The 21402-nt window shown below is 45.3% G+C and overlaps 1 protein-coding gene across 1 annotated transcript in view; it reads left to right on the top strand.

Moving 5' to 3' along the window:
- The window catches only part of LOC140421080 (MORC family CW-type zinc finger protein 4), a 148238-nt gene that overhangs the window by 79119 nt on the left and 47717 nt on the right, over positions 1 to 21402 (top strand). Inside the window, exons 10-13 of the mRNA XM_072505438.1 lie at positions 8897 to 9004; positions 9692 to 9820; positions 11814 to 11891; positions 12684 to 12738. Coding sequence (XP_072361539.1) covers positions 8897 to 9004; positions 9692 to 9820; positions 11814 to 11891; positions 12684 to 12738 — 370 coding nt within the window. The remainder of the gene's footprint in view (positions 1 to 8896; positions 9005 to 9691; positions 9821 to 11813; positions 11892 to 12683; positions 12739 to 21402) is intronic.

Raw genomic sequence — 21402 nt, 5'->3', positions numbered from 1 at the left:
GGGCAAGGTGTCAGAGATTTACCGAGAGATGAGGGAAGAGGGGGAGTAGTCGGTGGGCGAACTAAAAGGAAAGTGGGAAGAAGAACTAGGGGAGGAGATAGAGGAGGGTATGTGGGCTGATGCCCTAAGCAGGGTAAATTCCTCTTCCTCATGCGCCAGGCTTAGCCTGATTCAATTTAAGGTGCTACATAGAGCACACATAACGGGAGCAAGATTGAGCAGGTTCTTTGGAGTGGAGGACAAATGTGGGAGGTGTGGCGGGAGCCCGGCAAACCACGCACATATGTTTTGGGCGTGTCCGGCACTGGAAGGGTATTGGAAGGGAGTGACGGGAGTGATTTCGCGGGTGGTGAAGGCCCGGGTCAAACCAGGCTGGGGGTTAGCTCTATTTGGAGTTGCGGAAGAGCCGGGAGTGCAGGAGACGAAAGAGGCCGACGTTGTGGCCTTTGCGTCCCTAGTAGCCCGGCGCAGGATCCTACTCATGTGGAAGGAGGCGAAACCCCCCGGACTGGAGGCCTGGGTAAATGATATGGCGGGGTTCATTAAACTGGAGCAGATAAAGTTTGCCCTGAGAGGATCGGCTCAAGGGTTCACCAGGCGGTGGCAGCCATTTCTCGACTACCTAGGGGAACGTTAGAGGGAAGACAGATGACCAGCAGCAGCAACCCGGGGGGGGGAGGGGGGGTTAGTTTAGTTTAGGTCAAAGATAAAGGGGTTTTGTTACTTGTGTATTGTTAAAAATTTCTGTATTATTGTTGCGTTTGCTTTGTAAGAGGGGAAAAATTGTTGTTTGGGAAAAAAATTTCAATAAAACATATTTTTAAAAAAAGAAATAGTAGTGGTCTCTACGCCGAGTCCTTGGGCACCCCATTCAGTCTTTTCCCCACTCCAACATATAGATCCTTTTATGGTTATTCATTGCTTCTATCCTTTTATGGATACTCATTGCTTCTATAATTCGGTCACTGTCATATAAATTTCCAGAGTTTACTCTGCAGCCCACAGCTTTGAGTTAAATGAAATGAAAAATGATCAGAAACCTTTTAAGGGTCAAAATCTGAACATTATATACACTTGCATTGGGTACTGTATGTGGTAAAGTAGCACTCTATCATAGATACTGAAGATGATGGCTTTGATCTTCGCGTGTTGAGTTTCAGGAAATGATGGCTCATCTATGATTGCTGCAGTTTGACAGAGTCAGTTGCGAGAATGAGGGAGATGTTGATAAAGGAAAGCTGGTGCTCCACATGGGTTTGTGTCCGCGTCCGCAGATAATTTGACCAAGATCAGCACATGGGCAAGGGTATGTCCCCAGTGTACCAAATGCAGTGCAGGACTAAACTGTAGAAACATGGAGGGGGCGATTCTCCGATATGGAGACCAAGTGCCCGCGGCGGGGGTGGGGGGCAGGGGGCCGGAGGGGGGGCTGATTGCACCCGGGACGCATGTGGATCCCCTCCCCCGTGGGCAGGTGCCATGGCATGGGTCGGAGTGTCCCCTGCGTGTGATAAATTTGCGTTCATACATGCGTCCTGCAAACTGCAAATGTGCGTCTAACCATGTGCTCCACCCCCACCCCCCAAGGGCAAGACAATTTCCGGGAGCGTGCAAGAACCGGAGGTGGGTCTCCCCAGCTGCACCCCACTGACCCCATATGAGCAGAGGGCACTGGACCTTGCCGGGGCAGCCGCCAGCCGGGAGGGGGGGCCGTGCCAGGTCGGAGGCGAAGCTCCAAGTGAGAATCCACTGTATGCATGCAGTCCCTCATCCCATCTCTGTCCCCACCCCCCCCTCACACCCCACCGCCTAACACTGCACCACCCCACATTCCACGCCCTCACTACTCCACCGCCTGACACTGCACCACCCACCCCACAGTCAACGCCCTCACTACGCACCTCAACCCGTAACAAGCGACGACGCAAGACTAACGAGACCTGCCTTAATGTGTTATCCAGGGCCACACGAGCACCGCCGTGGGACCGACGGTTCACCACGCCGACATACAGCACCAACCTCTTCCGGCCGCAGTGTCCAGACAGGGACGACAACGGGCAAGAGAGCCATCCTCTGAGGCTGGCACACCGAGGCCTGACGCACAGAGGACAGACCGAGATGTCAGGACGGACGATAACGACTCATATGAATGTTTGACGGACGGGGAGGGGACAGCTAGTCCGGACAGTGACGCACAGAGGACGTAGCGGCACTCGAGGCACGGGGGCAGGGAACCTCGCACCGGCCGTGGTCGAAACCCAGCGGGCCAGGCCTTCACACAGGCGACAGATTTGGGGACAGACAAAGACCTAGCGGCCGCGGCACTGCTGTCACCCACACCCCCCAACACCACAGATACACTCATGTCGGTTGGGCAAGTTAGTGGTGAGGCTTCTGGTGCGCACCACACAGTCAAACTGGTACAACAGGTGGAGGTAGGAGAAGCCGAGGGCTTGGACGGTCGGGAGGGCAGGCCTGGCCCAGCACCCAGCTGCTGCCCAGACGGCTCCCGCTTTCCTGGCCATCCCAGGCCCACCCACAGACCTGATGCAATTGGCACCCCAGGGACCAGACGACGGGATGACGGCTGTCTTCCGGCAACTGCAGACGCAGCTGGAGGAGTCCATCCTCGTCCAGGAGCAGGGAGTGTTGCCGGTCATGGCTGCAACCCAGGCCGACACCGCACGGGTGGTGTCCGTGATGGAGGCAATGGGGGAAATGGCTTTGGCCATGGGTCAGGTTCTTCAGGGCGTTGGGCTTAGTGTGCACGTGTCATCCGTGGCCCATGACAGGACTGCCCTCTCACAGGCAGCCAGGCTCCTGAGCCACATGGACGATCCGCCGTGCTCTGGCCCAGTCTCAGCAGGCCATCGCTGAGAGCATCGGCGGCCTTGTCCATGTGATGGACGGCGTCGCCCAAACCTAGCGGGAGGTAGCGATGTCCCTGACAGGGATGTTGCACTCCCTCAGCTCCATAGCCGGCAACGTTCAGACCCTGGTCGATACCACAGCGGGCCTCCAGGACTGGCAGCGCCAGGTGTCGGTGGTGCAACGGGGCGTGCCTCCCCACGCACCGCCGTCCCTTAGAGAGGCCCGGGGGCCAATTGGCTCCCCCAGGGGAGGAGGAGGTCCCGGTGCCTGTCCCTGTAGCCACAGCAAGGGAGGAACCGGGGCACTCGCACTCCCCCCGTCATGTCCTTGGTGCATCTGGTGGGCAGCGGGCAGAGGAGGGTGTCACCACGCCATCCTGCACGCCATCCTGCACGCCCGCCGTGCAACCTGGCCCATCCAGGGGGGAGGGAGGGTGGCGTGTGGGGGTTAGGGGGGGAAGTGGGGGTGCCCACTGACGGTTCTGGCCGAGGATCTTCGCAAGGGTGAGGCCGGGAGTGGACCTCACCCTGACACCAAACACGCCTTGTCCTTCGTGCGACAACGCCCGTGGCCCCACATGGACATGTGATGGAGTGTCCCTGACACATAGAGGGGACACCGAGGTGGCGGTGTTCAGAAATGGCCATGAGTCAGACGGTCAGTAGCGATTTGTGGCTTACAGCTCATCGCAGAGCGGGTTGTCATCATCCAGCATGACAGTGTTCACACCCGCTTACGGAGGTATCAGTCTACCGACAGTGACGAGGTGCCGCAGGTCCAGTGCGGCATGATGGTAGTGCCGTGTCTGGTAGGGTTGGGCGTTGGTGCGGGACGTGTGTGAGGAGGGTGCTGCGTGGTGCCAACGCGCGCAGTCAACGGTGCCAGTGGCCTGAAGAACGATGCCCTCCCCTAGTGAACGAACCGTGCGCTGATCAGCGCATCGCGTGCCCGCCGCCCCAATCGGTTCCGTCGTGCGGCCTCTCGGCCGTATCCTGCCCTACCCCCACCTATGGTGTCTATGTCCCGCCGCCCTCCTGCCCTACCCCCACCCCTCCTCTTCCCCCACCACACCCTCCTCCTCCTTTTCATGATCAGCGTCAGCGGCCTCACGTGCGTCCTCCTCCTCCGTGACATCGTCCCTCTGTTGGGCGATGTTGTGAAGAATGCAGCATGCAACGACGGGTTGTATTGCAGGGCGCCCCCTGATCGGTCTAGGCACCTGAACCTCATTTTGAGGAGACCGAAGCACCTCTCCACGACACCCCTGGTTGCTGCGTGCGTTTCATTGTACCAGCGCTCCGCGTTGGTCTGTGGCCTCCGTATGGGCTTCATTAGCCACGGCCGCAACGGATAACCTCTGTTGCCCAGCAACCAGCCCCTCATCCGGGGTGGGCAACCCTCGAATATTGTGTGGATGAACGACTGTGCTAAAATAAAGGCGTCATGCACACGTCCCGGATACTGGGCGCAAACGTGCATAATCCTCATCCCCTGGTCGCACACCACCTGTACGTTGATCGAGTATGCCCCCTTCCTGTTCATGAAGACGTCCCTGTCCCGCAGTGGTGCACGCAGATTGACATGAACACCATCCATGATGCCCTGTACCATCAGAACGCCGGCCATCTTGACGAATTGCGATGCCCTGGCAGTCTGGTGAGCGCGGTCCTCCAGGAAGTCGACAAACCGTTCCGCAACTGCATAGAGGCCATCGGTTACTGCCCGGATTCACCGGTGCACCGACGCCTGACTGATGCGCACAGGTCCCCGCTCGGCGACTGGAAGGAGCCGGTCTCAAAAAAATTCAGGGCCACAGTTATCTTCACCCTCACTGGGAGGGTATGTCCTCCCCCTGGTCCACGTGGCTCGAGGTGTGCCAGCAGGTTGCATATATGTGCAACCGCCCCACGGCTCATCCGGAGTCTGCTCCTGCATGCCACCTCCGTCCCGTGCCTCCGCATCGCTCGGCCAGCAGACAGACCCCTTCACCATGGCGCCGGTTTGGTACGATGTCTTCGCCACCCTCCTGCCGCGCACTCCATCAGGGGTTATCCGTCCCGCGGCCAACCATTAGATGACCCCCCCCCAACCCCGCAGGATGGTGGGATCATTTCCCCCTCCGTTCCCCTTCCCAGGACCACAACACTGCCACCGTCCCCAACCCCATTTCCCCCTTCCGTGCACTCCCTCACACAACCCATCCTCGTTGGCTTTGTCGTCGCCTGTCCCAGACCGCCGTCCACCCACTCCCTCCCTGCCCCCTCCTCCTCCCCCCCCCCCTCCTTCACCCCCCATCCCCCTTCCACTCTTTCCCCCCCCCCCCCCCAATATCACTGACTGAGGACGCTACTTCCTGGTTTGCCGGGATGGGTCCGCCTACTTACCTCCTTCTTTCGCGGGCTGGCTGACAATTTTATTTTGCAGGGGTGAACGGCGACGGCGTGATACGCCGTCAGGACTTCAGCCCATCCGGGCCGGAGAGTAGCAGGGGCCTGTGTGAAGCGCCTCGATTGCCCTCTCCGCCATTTCTCCGATGTGTGCGGCGCAGACCACGATTCAGCCGTTCCCGCCAGTTGGGAGAATGGCGGGACGGCGTTGAACCGGCGTCGCGCTGAAAAATGGCACAAACATCGATTCTCCGGTACGGCGCGGCATGGGAGAATGGCGCCCAGAATTTCTACAGTGCAGAAGGAGGCCATTCAGCCCGTTGAATCTGCACCGACCTTCTGAAAGAGCACATCACCCAGGCCACCCCATTCCTGTAACCTAACCTGTACGTCACTGGACACCAAGGGACAATCCAGCATGGCCAATCCACCTAACATGTACATGCCTGGAACTAAGGGGCAATTTAGCATGGCCAATCCACCTAACCTGCACATCTTTGGACTGTGGGGGGAAATCAGAGCACCCAGAGGAAACCCAAGCAGACACGGGGAGAAAGTGTATACTCCACACAGGCAGTCACCCAAGGTTGGAATTAAACCCGGGTCCCCGGTGCTGTGAGACAGCAGTGCTAACACTGTGCCACCGTGTTGCCCCAACAGGACACAAAATGAAAATCTCATCCGATCAGTGATAATCAAACGAGTATTATTCTATGCTAGCTCTTTAAAGCTGCAGCACTCATTACCCCTCTCAATTTACAAGCCATTAGCCGGGATTCTTGGTTGCAAGTCAGCATCGCTATTGCTGCTAGCGAGGACAGGGAATTTGGCGTTCAAATCCTCCATTCACTGCAGCGGAACTGGAGAATCCCGCTGCCATGAACAGACGGAGAATCCTGCCCATTAAAATACAAGCTTGAAATCACCTGCTCACTACTTCCTGATTTAGACTTCCATTTTACAAGTTTCAACTTTGCAATATCCAACACTGAACCTTATCTTTCATTGTGGTTTCTCAATTCTGAAAAGTTTTTTTCATGAAGTCACAGACTAACAGAAAGAAATTTTGATGACACAGCAAGATTTGTGTAGTTCTAGCTAGCATTTTAATTACTTAAAATGTGTTATTTAATTTGCAATTTTCAGATTTAATTTTGCTCACCTAATTTTTTAAAACTTGGTTGTGTCTTGCAGCTTGGATCTTAACACTTCACTTTGTTTCCCATTCAGAAAATTATGATATGCAAACTGTAGCTAATGCACGTTTTCTAAAGTGCCGAGAAATGCCAGATTTTCTGTTGGAATAAAAACAGACAATGCTGGAAACATTGCAGGTCAGCCAGGATCAGTGGAGAAGGGAAGGTAGGAATAGTGTTTTGGGTTGCTAACCTTTCTTCAAAGTCCTGGAATGAAGTGAAATGAAAAATGAAAATCGCTTATTGTCACAAGTAGGCTTCAAATGAAGTTACTGTGAAAAGCCCCTAGTCGCCACATTCCGGCGCCTGTTCCGGGAGGCTGGTACGGGAATAGTGTGACAATAGTGTGATTGAAAAGGAAAATTAATAAGATATTAGAGAAATATAAGATGTATCTGAGGCGAGGGTGATGTGTAAATAGTTACAGCAGAATGTCAAAACATGAGGGAAACGTAGAAAATCTGGCAAAAGCTCAGGTGAACAGGAGCATGGTAGAAGACACCCATGGTCCAGATTACACCATCCGGTCATGTACTGATAGGGGTTCTTCACCTATGCAACAGTGCACAATCTCCCATACTCCCAGAAATGTTGGTACACCCATCCCACTTTGACAGTGGAGCTGCGTTTTCATGCATTAGTTACAGTTTCACGTCATGATTTTCTAAATGGGAAACAAGGGAAGTGGTAATAACCATGTTGTAAGACATAACCGATGTTTTAGTGTTAAGGCCATAAGGTTTTCAAGCACATAGAAGGATGAAGTACTGCTCCTCAAGCTTGCATTCAATCCAATGAAAAAGATCATTGATCTGATACATTGCCACTACTTTCTTCTCCCAACAGTGATGCTTGCAGTGCTGCCAGTGTTTTGTCTTTATTTCAGATTTCTAGCACCTGTGGTATTTTTACAACATTTCTGTTGAATCTTAGAGTTTTACTGTTAGAATTAAAAGAAGTGTCTGGTTCTAAAGAGGTGAAGTAATACCTGCTAAAGTTCTGCAATGTACATTGACAGATTGTTAAGAAATGTCAAATGAGCCACAATTTTAAGGTGTTTATTGTTAAGGGTCTGGACCAGAACCCCAATTTGTTATGAGATTCTGAATGAGAACCCAATTTTTTATTTTGAAAATTGTGAGGCAAGATTACTGTGTGACAGGAGTGATAACACTGACCAGCAGACAGCTTTTATGGTAACACAAACTTTAATTTAAACACATTAGCAACAAATAAATAAAGATACCATCGTGCCAGATGACCATAGGCTGCTTTCCCTTTGAGGGGGAGAGCTGACTGGTGGTGATTTAACCTGAGAATCACCACACCTCGGGCGAGGGGTATGGTTGAGAAGGTGTGGTGTGGTCTTCATGAATAACCTCAGCCAGTATGAGAATTGAACTCGCGCTGTTGATTTTGCTCTGCATCACGAACCAGCTGTCCAGTCAACTGAGCTAAATAATATCTTACTTGCTTAGTAACTCTGCCTCTATATATGTTTTTCTCGTCCATTTAAGTAAACCAACATATCTTGATCCTGACGGACAAAGGGTTTCCACTTGCTTATATTGGCACAAAGCCTTTTAGAGAGAGTCCTTCTAGAGCAAACTGAACCATGTCCAGACAAAACTCCAAACCTGGCCCCTCCCATTAGTTATGCCACCTGCAATCCCAAAGCACACCACATTCTTGTGTCTTGATACAAAAGGTTACATTGCCCCTGAAAAAATCAATGATTTTCTCCATGTGTAATCACAGCGAAAATATTAAATACAAACTTTAAAATATAAAAAATTCTCACATTTTCACATTCTTAAAAAAAAGCACAATGCTTTAATATCACTAGTTGTCTGTAGTGCACATTGCTAAATTTAGCATTATATCGATGAATCATGACAATGTCCAGTAGTGGCTGGAAATAGATACTGTTTGATTTGTCCACCAAATCATTTTTTTCCAGCTTGACCATCCTGAGGATGTTGTAGCACGATTGTTCAGGCAGTAAATAGACTTCCTGTACTTTTCTTAAGTGCGCATTCTTCATGAGTGAGTTTAATCATTGGTCGAGTGCATTTCTGGGATGAAGGTCCTCCTGTTGATCTGCTGTAGCTTCAGCAGAATAGCTGTGGAAACCCTGAAGAAATATGTGCTGTTTTGAGCTGTTAATTTGAGGCTTGTGCTTAAATTACAGTGGACATGCAGGAGAACCCATACAGAAACTCACCTGTTTAGCACCTGCAGATTACTTGACCATGAAGGACATTACAGTTGAGACTGTCTTCATCTGGTTTCTCAAAAACTCTTCAATCTCTTGAAAATTCAACGAGAGTAGCAGTTCTCTGCCTCGGAATGAAAATTTTAAAGCGCCATGGATCAGTGGTATTAAATAATGTTTATTTTGATAGTAACATAACCTAAAAGCCTAAGATAATTGTTTTTCAGATTAACAATGCAGGCACTGGGACAGAAGCTGAATGATTACTGGAAGGAAAAGAAAACCAAGAAAAGCCAGGAGGAAGCAGATAGCACAGAGATGGTGGAAGAGCCACGGTGAGAAATCTTTGACTGCGGTTTCATTTTGGAGCCTCCTTTGATTAAACTTTGTTTCCATGTTTCCCCACAGTGTGCTGTCCAATCTTTTATGACCTCCACCACTCCTAATCTGTATAAATAACAACCCTAACATTGGAAAACATATTGCAGTCACCAATCTCGATCATGACACGTTTCAATTCGCAGATTCAAAATAATGCCGGATTTTCCTCAGACTTTTAAATTATGGACTCTGAGGGTATCATTTAATCCAATTTAGAGTTTTAAAATTGTTTCCCAACTGAGGTTTTCTACTGTTGTTGATTTGATCAGACTGTTGGATAATGAAGTGCATCACAGTTGTCTCAGCTAATTGAAATGATTTAAAATAGTTGATGGTAGCATTCAACATTATAATGGCCACCAGTAGGTAGAAATGTTGAATCACTGATGTCAGAAGTCAGCGTATCCTGTTATCTGATATTAAGTACATTTGTTATACATTATTAGTAAGTTGTTGCCTTGAGCATTATAGAAATAAATGATTCGACAATGGGACCCTCAACCTCTGTCAGTTGCTTCTGTAATGTTTGGGATTGTGACTATTCACCCAAACCACATTCAGCACTTGAAAATTATGTTTACTGCAAGAATAGTTTGGGAAAGGTAATTGTTCTCATTTTACTGCATTGCTTTCCCACTTAGAACTGCCCCCGACCAAGCTTGGGTTCAATGTGAGACATGCATGAAATGGCGCAAGTTACCACCAGAAGTCGATCCAGAGTCACTACCAGAAAACTGGTATTGTAACATGAATCCTGACCCCAAATTCAGGTAAGAAGGAATCAGAATGTGCCATCCCAAGTCTTTTGCATCTAATTGGTAAAATGATTACTTTTATGAATAAGATTACGCACGTGGTGGTGGGAGTGGTGGAGAATTATGTGTTACTAGAATGATCTTTCGGTTTTTAGTTTTTACTCAAGTGGGTGGCAGAGTGGCTAGCACTGCTGCCTTACAGCTCCCGGGACCCAGACGCGATTCTGGCTTTGGGTGATTAGACTGTGTGGAGTTTGCAAATTCTCCCCGTGTCTGCATTGGTTTCCTCCCACAGTCCAAAACTCTGCAGGTTATGTGGATTGGCTATACTAAATTGCCCCTTAGTGCCCATGGCTGTGCAGGTTAGGTTACGGGGAGTGGGGTGGGGTGGGCAGGGAGTGAACCTGCATAGTGTGCTCTGTCAGAGAGTCAATACAGACCCGATGGGCCGAATGGCCTCCTTCTGCACTGTAGGGATTCTATGAGGTCAGATGGACCTCATAGATGGATGGCAGCACGGTAACATTGTGGATAGCACAATTGCTTCACAGCTCCAGGGTCCCAGGTTCGATTCCGGCTTGGGTCACTGTCTGTGTGGAGTCTGCACATCCTCCCCGTGTGTGCGTGGGTTTCCTCCGGGTGCTCCGGTTTCCTCCCACAGACCAAAGATGTGCAGGTTAGGTGGGTTGGCCATGATAAATTGCCCTTAGTGTCCAAAATTGCCCTTAGTGTTGGGTGAGGTTACTGGGTTATGGGGATAGGGTGGAGGTGTTGACCTTGGGTAGGGTGCTCTTTCCAAGAGCCGGTGCAGACTCGATGGGCCGAATGGCCTCCTTCTGCACTGTAAATTCCATGATAATCTATGATAATAACTTGCAGAAATGAGTGCTTAATCAGATACTCTGATGAAACCATACACGGTTCTATCACTAGGTGCATGATTTAGTTTCAGACAATAACCTTTATTTGTGTCACAAGTAGGCTTACATTAACACTCCAATAAAATTACTGTGAAATTTATTGCCACTTGTACCGAGGTACAGTGAAAAGTATTGTTCTGCGTACAGTCCAGGCACATCGTTCCTTTCATGAAAAACATAGGAGACACAATGTAAACACATTGACTTAATTATCGGGTGAAGCATATGGAGTGTAGTGCTACAACAGTAGAGAAGATGCATCGAGAGATCAATTCAGTCCATAAGAGGACCATTCAGGAGTCTGGTAACCGGGGAAGAAGCTGTTTTTGAATCTGTTAGTGTGTGTTTTCTGACTTTTGTATCTTCTGCCCGATGGAAGAGGATGGAAAGGGTGGCACAGTGGCGAAGAGAGAATAACCCGGGTGGGAGGGGTTTTGATTATGCTGCCCACTTCCCAAGGCAGCGGGAGGTGTAGACAGAATCAGTGGATGGGAGGCGGGTTCACGTGATGAACAATGGGCTGGGCTCACAACTCATGATGCACCCACCCTGGCTCAGGCACTAGGTGCTGTTTAATATGCAAATTTGTGTTCTATGACGTACATAGGACCCAAAATGACATTTCAGGACTGAACTAATCATTGAACATTGCACTCTCCAAGTTGTTTTACTATCGATACACTCTGAAAGTTGTTAAATTTTAAATGACTTTTGTGATGCCAGAAGGAGCAAGTGTGCTATTACCTCCAGCTTCTCCTCTGTGGTTATGACCATTGGCCACACCCCTTTTCCCACAAGCTGTCAGACCTGCTGCCAGCTGAACACCCAATATTACAAAGAAAAGTACAGCACAGGAACAGGCCCTTCGGCCCTCCAAGCCTGTGCCGACCATGCTGCCCGAAATTGCACCAGCCTGAAGAAAGCAAGCTGCATTAGGACACCTGATGTCAAAATGATTCCAGCCTCTTCACTGTTGGATGAGAGGCACTGGCATACAGCCCTGGCTGTCTGTCGAAAAGTAAAAGCCACCTTGGGAAGGGATGAATTTGGTTACAAAATCCTAATATTTGGACTTTTTTAAATTTCAGGGACTGCTCTATACCTGAGGAGCCAGAGGAAAGTGATGATGAGATTACACCAAGTTACGAAAAAACATCTAAAAAACAGTTAAGTATTTTTGCTGGCACTGATTAATTTGCAAAACAGAAACAGGCTGTTTGACTGGACCCGTCCACATTGTTGTTTATTCTCCATTTGAACAATGGTCCTCTTTTCATCTGCCCACCATGTTTAAAAATCCCTTTATGGGTAATTTCTTCATTAGGGCCCTTTTCCTTCAATCATGTATCTAACCTTTTATTTAATGATGACAGCGCTTATGCTTCAATCATGAACTCCAATGGTGCATTCCAGCCTCTTAAGCATTAAAAAGTTTATCCTGTTCTCTATCCTACATCCCATTTAATTTTAAATCCATATTCCTTCAATGTAGTGCCTTTAATCATTTAAAACTGTATGTTTCTCTTTACCCTGTCCCATTCCTTTATAATTTTAAACATTCCTGTTAAATAATTTTGTAACTGTTCTATTTAAAATGGCCTCCATTTTTCACACACACAGACTTGCTGGAAAGGATAAAGTAAAATGCCTCTGTTAAGGAAATATTGGGAATAGCTTTGATGATCTCAACAATTGGATAGCTTGTTGAAATTCACTGTCTAAGCTCACACACAACCAATAACCTAGCTCTTCACCACGAGAAGACAGTTAGCTTGTGCATGGCTTCAGGACAATAGGAATAAAATTTGGAAAAGACATTAAGTAATATGAGCTTTGCAGCACCTGTATCTTCATCCTGATCATTACCTCCACTGCAGCTTGACAAAACTAAATAACTTCATTGATAGTTCAGTTAATTACTTCCAGGATTTTCTTCTTCATGTGCATTGTTTTTTCAGTGATCAAAGTCTGGAAAGAAAGAGCAGGAAGTCTTTGGAGCAAGAGAGACTCGTGGTAAGGAACTATTTAGATAAAAATATAGCCTGTAATACAACCCATTACAGACACACCTTTAGGCTGTTTTTGTATGTATGTCATGCCCCAAATTGAACTCTCCATCAGAAAAATAATTCTTGACTCCTGTAGACCATGCCCTTTACTCAGCCTTTTGCCTGAGAAAGTGTGCCCTATTTGCAAGTTAATACAGCAGGCAGCCCTTAGTGTAAATAATTAAGAGGAAAACACAGTTTTGGGATGAAATTTAATCTAATATGGAACATTTGGATGTAGTTCTCTAGTGGTGTTGAACAGCTACAGAACTATTACATGGACAGGTAATCCTCAGTAGCATTTCACCAAGGCTAATATAAGGAATGAGATAGGACCTTGCCTCCTTCAGACAAGTAAATCATAGAAAATACCACTCTCACCCTGGGAATTCACTGGAAATTACTGTGTTTGTTAAATGTCATCACTTCTTATTATCATCACATGGAACTTTTCAGCATGAGTAATTATATTGCAATTAAAGACTTTGTAGCTCTCAGTGGCTCAGTTGATAACTGACTTACACAGGTTAGAAAGGGCCTTCGTTCTTTACAGTCAGTTGGTGAAAGAGGAGACCAGAGAGGTCATTCTTTACTCTGTTTTAGATTTAAACTGCATTTCAGGTGACACAGAAGTGATCAACCTTAATAAATATAAACTTAAAAACAATTTGTAGTATACCTTTCAAACCAAGTTGTGAAAAGGAGAAAATAAATGTTTCGAAAATATTTCGAGCTCTGCATTCTCTTGGGAAGTTTCCCGGAATAGGGTGGGATTAGGAGGATTTTAATCCCCTAAAAGTGACATTGGATTGGGATCCGAACATTATCCTGCCCTCTTCCAACTTGCACTTGAGCAGGTTTGAACTCGAGCGGGATGCCCCCCAATGTCGGGTAAGGCTTTTAAATATTCCAGTAAGCAATTATCTGTTTTAACCAAGGATTCTAGATTTAATAGGCAATAGATCTATTTCATGAGTTGTGTGGGACTCGCTATGGTCATTTGAAGCGAGTGAGTGTGCAGGGGTGCTACTTCAATGAAACTTGCAAGTTGTCATCAGCCTTTGCTCAGTGAAACGGAGAAGTTCCTACTACGGCCAGATAAGAGGCTGCTGCTCACATCCCACCTCAGAGTGCTTTCAGTACTTGACAAGTAATTGCCAACTTCTGAGAAGTTACTTTACCTGTCTAGCACATCACTCACCTTCAGCTGCACTTCCCTGCTGCCAGCCTTCACCATGACATGGGAGCAGCTTATACAGCTTTACCTTGCACCACTGACAAAGAGCAAGAGGAGCACCAATGCATACAACACCACCAGTAGCATGAGCAACACTAACACAAGCCGCCTTTTCCTCAGCCACATACTACTTCCCAGGGCATAGGGGATGGCCACAGAGATTCAGCACCAAGGAGACATGACCATCAGTACAATGATTACATTGAGGATCAGTTCTCTAAACATGTATGAGCATCACCTTCATTGGAGGTTTTCAAGGCACGTCGTTGCTGACATCTGCAGTCTCTTGGAATAAGACCTCCTTCTCGGTGGGTGAGGTGGACACGCATTGCCAGTGGCTGTCATTGCAAGGTCCTAGGGCTGCTCTCTGTCTCTCCCTGAGGTTGTGTGCCCTCTTTTCCTTGAAGTAGAGAAAGCAAAGAGAGTGTTGGTAAGAGTTTGTGTGGATAGCAGGGAAATGTAACATTCATGGAGGATGACTGTGAGGCATGGGTATGAGAGGATAATAGGATGAGGGTAAGTATGAGTGCTGACTGCTTAGAAAGGGAAGTGAGATGCTTGGAGAAAGAGGAATGAGTGGAGCTGCAAGGAAATACATTCTGAGTAGTGCTCTGCAGAGGAATACTGGGAAAGTCAGAGTGTGCGGTATGACACCTGAAATTGTTATGCCACTCACCTTAACTGCAATCCAGATGTCCTGGACCCTCTTGGTAAACTATCTCCAGTTGGAAGGTCCACACTTCTGTCGCTGAATTCCTTGGTCACTTCCATGCATGTCTGCTTGGTTGGAGAGGTATACTCACTTCACTGCAGTCCCTCAGATCCTGCAGCAGGACCGCTAAGTAAGGGTGAGAGGGATATGAGGGACAACCTTCCTACATGTCCTCTCCATTCTTACGATTGCTGCAGCCACAAAAATCCATGTCCTGTTCAACAATTCTAACACCCTTTCACAAACATTAACTCTCTCCACCACTGAAGAACAGTGGCATCAGTGTGTACCATCTACAAGATGCACTGTAGTAACTCACCAAGGTTCCATAGACAGCACCTTCCAAACCCACGATCACTATCGTTTAGAAGGACAAGGGCAGTAGATAGATACCTCAAACACCACCACCTGGTGGTTCACTCACCATCCTGACTTGGAAATATATTGCTATTCCTTCACTGCCGCTGGCTCACAATCCTGGAGCTCCCTCCCTCCCTATAGGTACACCTATACCACATGGACTGCAGCAGTTCAAGAAGGAGCTCACTACCACCATTTTGAGGGAAACTGGGGATGGACAAGAAACGTGTAGAGCTTGCTCCTGCCATGTTATCCCGGACTGATGTGTCTGACTGATGTGGGAGGACGATTGGTTTCATCTTGTTGGTTGCTTCCCCACCTGATAAAGACTCAGTCTTGCAGCTAACTCATTCAGGACTTGGCAAGCTTGGTTAGTGATGATATTACTCAGCCACTCTTGGTGTGCATGGTAATGTAGTGATTATGATATCAAACAAGCTTCTGAGATGTACCATGGCTGCTTGTGATGTTGGAATTCAATAAATATTTGTAATCAAGTTCAGTTGTCATTAAAAACAAAAGTGATCGATTAATGTATTTTTGAGAAGGGGATTTGTTAGCCTTATTCAGTCTGACACATATGTGTCTCCAGTAAACACTGCAAATTTGACTTTATATGGTCCAGCAAGTCACTCTGCTGTGCAAACAGTCAATGGGATGCAAAATATTTTTTTAAATATTGCATTAACCTATTGGTAATTACCCAGCTGTTCTATAAGGACAAGAGTCAGGCAGTCAACTGACACAGTCCTGCAATACCTCTTCACTATTACCTAGGAATTATTCCCCAAATTAGGAGAGGTGCCCCATAGACTAGTCAAGGAACAAGCTGACCTTGTGATACTCAGGGTCACCCCTCTTGGTTCTAGCTTGTCTCAAGTTCAAGGAAGACCTACCAGATGTGGGCATAGAATGATTTGAGGTGGCAATAGCTCTTGGCATCTCCAAAATGACTTTGAACCCCATGAAGCATTATACTTATAGGTTACACAATACCAAAGAACCTTGTGCTGATCACCTTTCCCCCACCCCCCAAATGGACCTTTCAGTATTATTCCATGTTGAACACCACTTGGAGGAAGCAATGAAAGGAGTAAAGACACAATTTAGTTAGAGTCACCTTTTTATTTCAACATGTCAGTAGATTTTACAAAAGCTTTGCACACATGTATATGCTTTTTATCCTGTGCTCAACTATACCACATACCTCATATGTCAGGATATTCTTTGCAAATTAATCTGTTCTTACTGGAAGGATATGAGAGTCCCTCACATACAACTGTTGGATATAAAGGTTGAGTATCCCACATTCGAAATTCGAAAAGCTCTGAAATCCACACTTCTTCAGCGTCGGCTGTTCTTAGTACTGTGTCCCGTTCCTGTGGCTGAACACACATGCGTGTGTGTATCCTTCCATTTGATGGCACAAGTTTCTTGCATCAAAAGAGTTGAACACAATACCTGATTCCTTGTCGGGAAGGAAGCCGCGTACCCCCGTCAGACACAGCAACATCTGGCGACTCCGAGCAGCATCCGAGGGTCTTTGCAACTTGGAATTCCAAAATTTGAAAAAATACGGAATCCGTGACACTCAGCCCCGAGCATTTCTAATAAGGGATACTCAACCTGTAATACAAAGAATTTTAACCGCATAGCTTCAATCTGAATTGTATACTTGAATTTTCTTCTTTTTAAAAAAAATGCCATTATGCTTTCATTGTTTTTGACTTAGTGTCAATTGTTGCCTGATCAGGTTTCTGTGAAATGCCTTTGGATGTTTCCTATGTAAATGGCAATATTTGAATACAAGTTGATCCTGTTATTGGTAAATTCCAAAGGAACATTATGTAAAATATAAAAGTCTTTAATGACTAGTTTGAAGTTGAAAAACTAGCTTCTTCAGAGTTCTCAACGAGCTTTGTTTTCACCGCTCTTAAGATTGTTCCCAGCAGCCTCGTGCTGCATATTTTTTCACAAAAGCCGCATAGCTGTTACTAAGGATAAGAAACCTGCATAATGTTGCGTATTTCCTCCTCCTCATTTTTATGTTTCAAGAACTGTTTGTGTTATGATTTTGGGAATAATTGCGCTCAGCCTTTGAGGACTGCATGACAGCAACTTTTAAATTTGTTTTCTTGCTTAACACGTCAAAAAGGAAGTTTTCTAACTAATTCCTAAAAATCAGTAAGTAAAGGACAGGACAGCAGATTTTAATTTTTTTTAATCGGTTACGTTTTGAATGATTGCTGTGGAAGTCTTCAAATGCTATGTGGCTTCTCTTTTGTTGTACTTTTTCCCTTCCATTCTACCTCTTTATTTTCCCATTCATGCTTGTAACTTATTGTTCTTTGTATTTCTGCCTTTCCACCTGCATTCCTTCTTTTCAATTTAACCTCCAATTTGTTTTCTCACATTGTGTTTTTTCTCTCTTACTTGTTTGTCATTGTTTTTCTAAGTTCCTTGTGATTTCTTCTTTTTACTTGTTAAACCCTAGCATTTTGAATTTACAGGCAATGCTAGAGAGGTGTCCTGCCCCTTTCCTCCCGTTTGGAATTTTCAGCCCAGTTTTCGCTCAAGATGCTTTGCCACTTAAAAGGTCTGCTTTCAGTTCTGAACTTCAAGTCCACACTCCACACTGTGACTCACTGTCTGGGGACAATGGTGACGTTAATCTCTTCAGAATGGCTCTATCTTTCCTCTGTTAGTCTCCTTTACTCGCTCACACCATTAACAACCCCCTGGCTATGCTACTGCTCCTTGCATGTTTAGAGAGAACCTCACCCTCACTGTCGGAGATTCTTATTCACTGTGGCATGCCTAATGATGTTTTTGCATTAAGAATGTTACCACATTTTCTACCGAAAAGCTTACTTACCGTTCCCCATGTAGCTAAAATGTGAATGAACTATTAGGAAAATAATTAAATGTAATATGTTCATTCTACCACTGAGCGGTTGCTGGTGTTTGCTGCTTGCCTATAGAACTATAAAAGAAAAGTTTACAGAGGCAATGTTCAGGTGGATTACAACTTGATTCTGGTTTTATTTTTGCTTTAGTTCCTATATCAAGCTCGTGTGACTTTCTTTTTAAATCACAATGATTGTGGTTCAGATGGTAATTTACAATGAACTATGATAACAGATTAAGTTATGACTGCAGCATCAGTTAATGCAGACTAAAACATGCGGTGTCCCCAGTGATTTAAAGGCACTACTTGTAGTAGAGTGTAGTACTTAACCACTCAGATCAGACTATCTCATCTTCAAGTTAACTGATCTACGTCAAGACAGCAATTAGGGTGCAAGAAATTCCCCCAGTGCCCATAGGCTCGGGACAAAAGAATCAGCTATGGTACCTGTTTCTCATCGCTATCCAGTGACTGTATGTAAAAAAGGTGCATATGTTTACCTATGTAGGTGTTTAATGAGGACAGAATTGGTCTTGGCTCTGATGGTTATGCTTAAATAGGTTACTAATACTCTTGGTGAATACATGAGGAATAGCCAGGTGAGATAGTAGAGGACTTCCATATTCTAGCAAAGGGTCAGTGCCTTGTAGCTGTAAATGCTGCACAGTGCATTACTGTATGTCTTCAGTGAAGACATCAGTTCCTAACTTGGGTCAATCTGAATCTATATGGCGAGGCAGGGAACAAAATGGAATTAAAAATTCTTTCACAGAATGTCTGCATCACTGGCAAGACCAGCATTTGTTGCCCAACCTTAACTGAGTTACTCGCTAGGCCATTTCAGAGGGCAGCTAAGAGTCAACCACATTCTCCAAGACCAGGTTACGGGTGGAAAATTACCTTCCCTTAAAGGACATTACTGAACCAAATGAGTTCTTAAGACAATCGGTAGTAATTTCAAGGTCACCATGACTAGTTTAATTCCAGAATTTTTAATATTTATATATGATTTTTAATATTTTATTTATTGTGATATATTTATATATTTTAATTCATTTAATCAAATCCAATTCCACAAGTTGCCACAGTGGGATTTGAGCCCTAGTCTCCAGAGCATTTGCCTGAGCCTCTGGATTACTAGCCCAGTAACATTATGCTACGTCACAATCTTCCCATATCGTGGCCTGGATACCTGTGAAAGGATGTTCCTTTTTCTGATGAACGAACCTTTTATCCTTTCTGTACAACAGCTGGATTATGATTACTCTGTATTCCAAGACAGCTAGAGTGTTGGAGGATATTAGCATTGGAATTATAATAGCTGTAAAACCATCACTTATTTCCTCCTCCTCTATTTCTTGTACCCACAGACCAGCCAAACTTCCAGTGATAACGATTTTCATTCACAAAACACATTGGTAGTTAACATTTCAGAATGAATTGGACAATAAAAATGAAGCACGGTGGGAATAATTGTACCCAAAACTGATAAAATCAGGTCAAATGCAAGATTTACATACTTTTACACTCCATTGTAGTCAATGAAGAATAAAGTTGAATAAGTTGCAAACCAGTATTTGACCCGATCCCATCAGTTTTCCATGGGGCTGATTGGGTTAATCATTCAGTTAAAATAATTAAGTTAAATCTCCTGGAATTTTTGTATTTCACTGAGGTCTCTGTTTCTGACAGTCAGGTGAGGGAAATTTTAGTGCATTAAAATTACAGTTGGGTTTATGTGAGGTGGAGGCACATTGCTCCCTGAACTTAGCATTGAGTTGGAATCTCACAATCATTGCCTTTCGTTAACCTGTGTAGTGTAGTATTTGAAAAAAATTCTGTGATTGATTGAATGCTTGTTCTCTTCTCTGATAACATCTCAGTGCCTCAGTTAAAGGGTATTGTTCATCACAGGTAGGTGAACATATGAATTCTGTAATTCTTTTCAGTTTTGTTTTCAAGTGTGCTGTAGATTGACAGACTGAAGAAGGGTATAGATATATTGCTATTTTACATTGTGAGATTGTTGGTTGAAATACACCAACCATCCTTTGTGGTGCAAGAAAGAGAGAAATGTTAGAAAAAAAAGATGTTTCACATTTGCAATAATTTGTGCAGGTAATACCTATCCGGTTTCATTATGTACAAACCACATTGAGGAGTTTAATTTCCTTAGCACAATCATGACAAATTTCCTTTTGGTTTTGGTACCTCTGTCATTACCCTGTTATAGGTTGACAGCTATGCTAAAATAGAGATTTTACAAGTTCATCAAGCAGTGCCCTACCAAAGGAAATTAAACTCAATTTTTAATGATCCTTTAAGGACCAGTAGAATTTCTGCACCATGTGCATGAAATAACACGGATTAGAATGTTTTCATTTTTTCAGCAGTATCATGTTTGGATTTATACTTTGCTGTTGTTTTGTTTCCTTTCTTATTGTACTCCAGCTTATACTAGAAAATTAATTTTAAACAAAACTAAAATTATATTTGGACCTATCTCCTGCTGCTCCAGACCTTAAAATAATCTTTCAGCTTTCCAAGTTATAGGCCCTTCCATCCTCTCACAGATCTTCCTCCTGTGTATGGATCAAGGCGATAAAGGCACCGTGTGGGGTGGAGCTGATCCATACAAAACTGGAAGATCCCAGGTTCAATTGCTACTTTGTGCCAATCTAATCTAGGGTAGTAGTGTGGTGATATTTAGTCTCCGCAATCCTGGGCCACAAAGGTAATAGAAAATACAATGTCCCTGATCACCTTTCTTATAAACTGCATGAGAGTAGGTGTGGACAAAAATAGGCTGAACTGTAATTTTTCCATAGTCAATTTAAGTCACCTGATTCTTGCTTACATAAGAATAGCCACATGGATGAGGTATCAGAGTACAACTGGCACCTTTGCAAGTGTCAACACCAGAACAATTTTATTAGACAGTGTGGAAAAGTATACCATAACGCTGTAAATATTGCGCAAATTTCTATCCTTTTAAGATTTGGAACCCAGATCTGTCTCAACTGGAGCTGAGAAAGGAGGTCTGTGCTGTGTTTTTTTTTGGAATGTCAGATGAACTATTTACTAAAATCAATCAAATGCTAATTTTTGGAGAGGTACCTTACATCCTCTCTGAACTTCTGAGGGAAGCTTTTGTTGATGGGGCAATTAGACCCCAGTAAATTGAAACATGTTTAGGACCATTGAATATGTTTTTTACTGACATCAATTAAGTGATTCAGAGAAGAATTGCTCTGATCTTGAAGTATTGATGCAGACAAAATATGTTAATAGAGATTTAGTTTGGCTCATCTATTTCCAGTACAATTGTAAAGGTATTCTTTTTGAATGAATTGATAATTTGCTCGAAATATGCTGTCCTTTTTAATGTCATTGCATATTGTAAACATAATTA

The sequence above is a fragment of the Scyliorhinus torazame genome, chromosome 5 (genome assembly GCF_047496885.1).
Source record: "Scyliorhinus torazame isolate Kashiwa2021f chromosome 5, sScyTor2.1, whole genome shotgun sequence".
NCBI lineage: Eukaryota > Metazoa > Chordata > Chondrichthyes > Carcharhiniformes > Scyliorhinidae > Scyliorhinus > Scyliorhinus torazame.
This window is presented reverse-complemented; position numbering and strand designations above follow the sequence as displayed.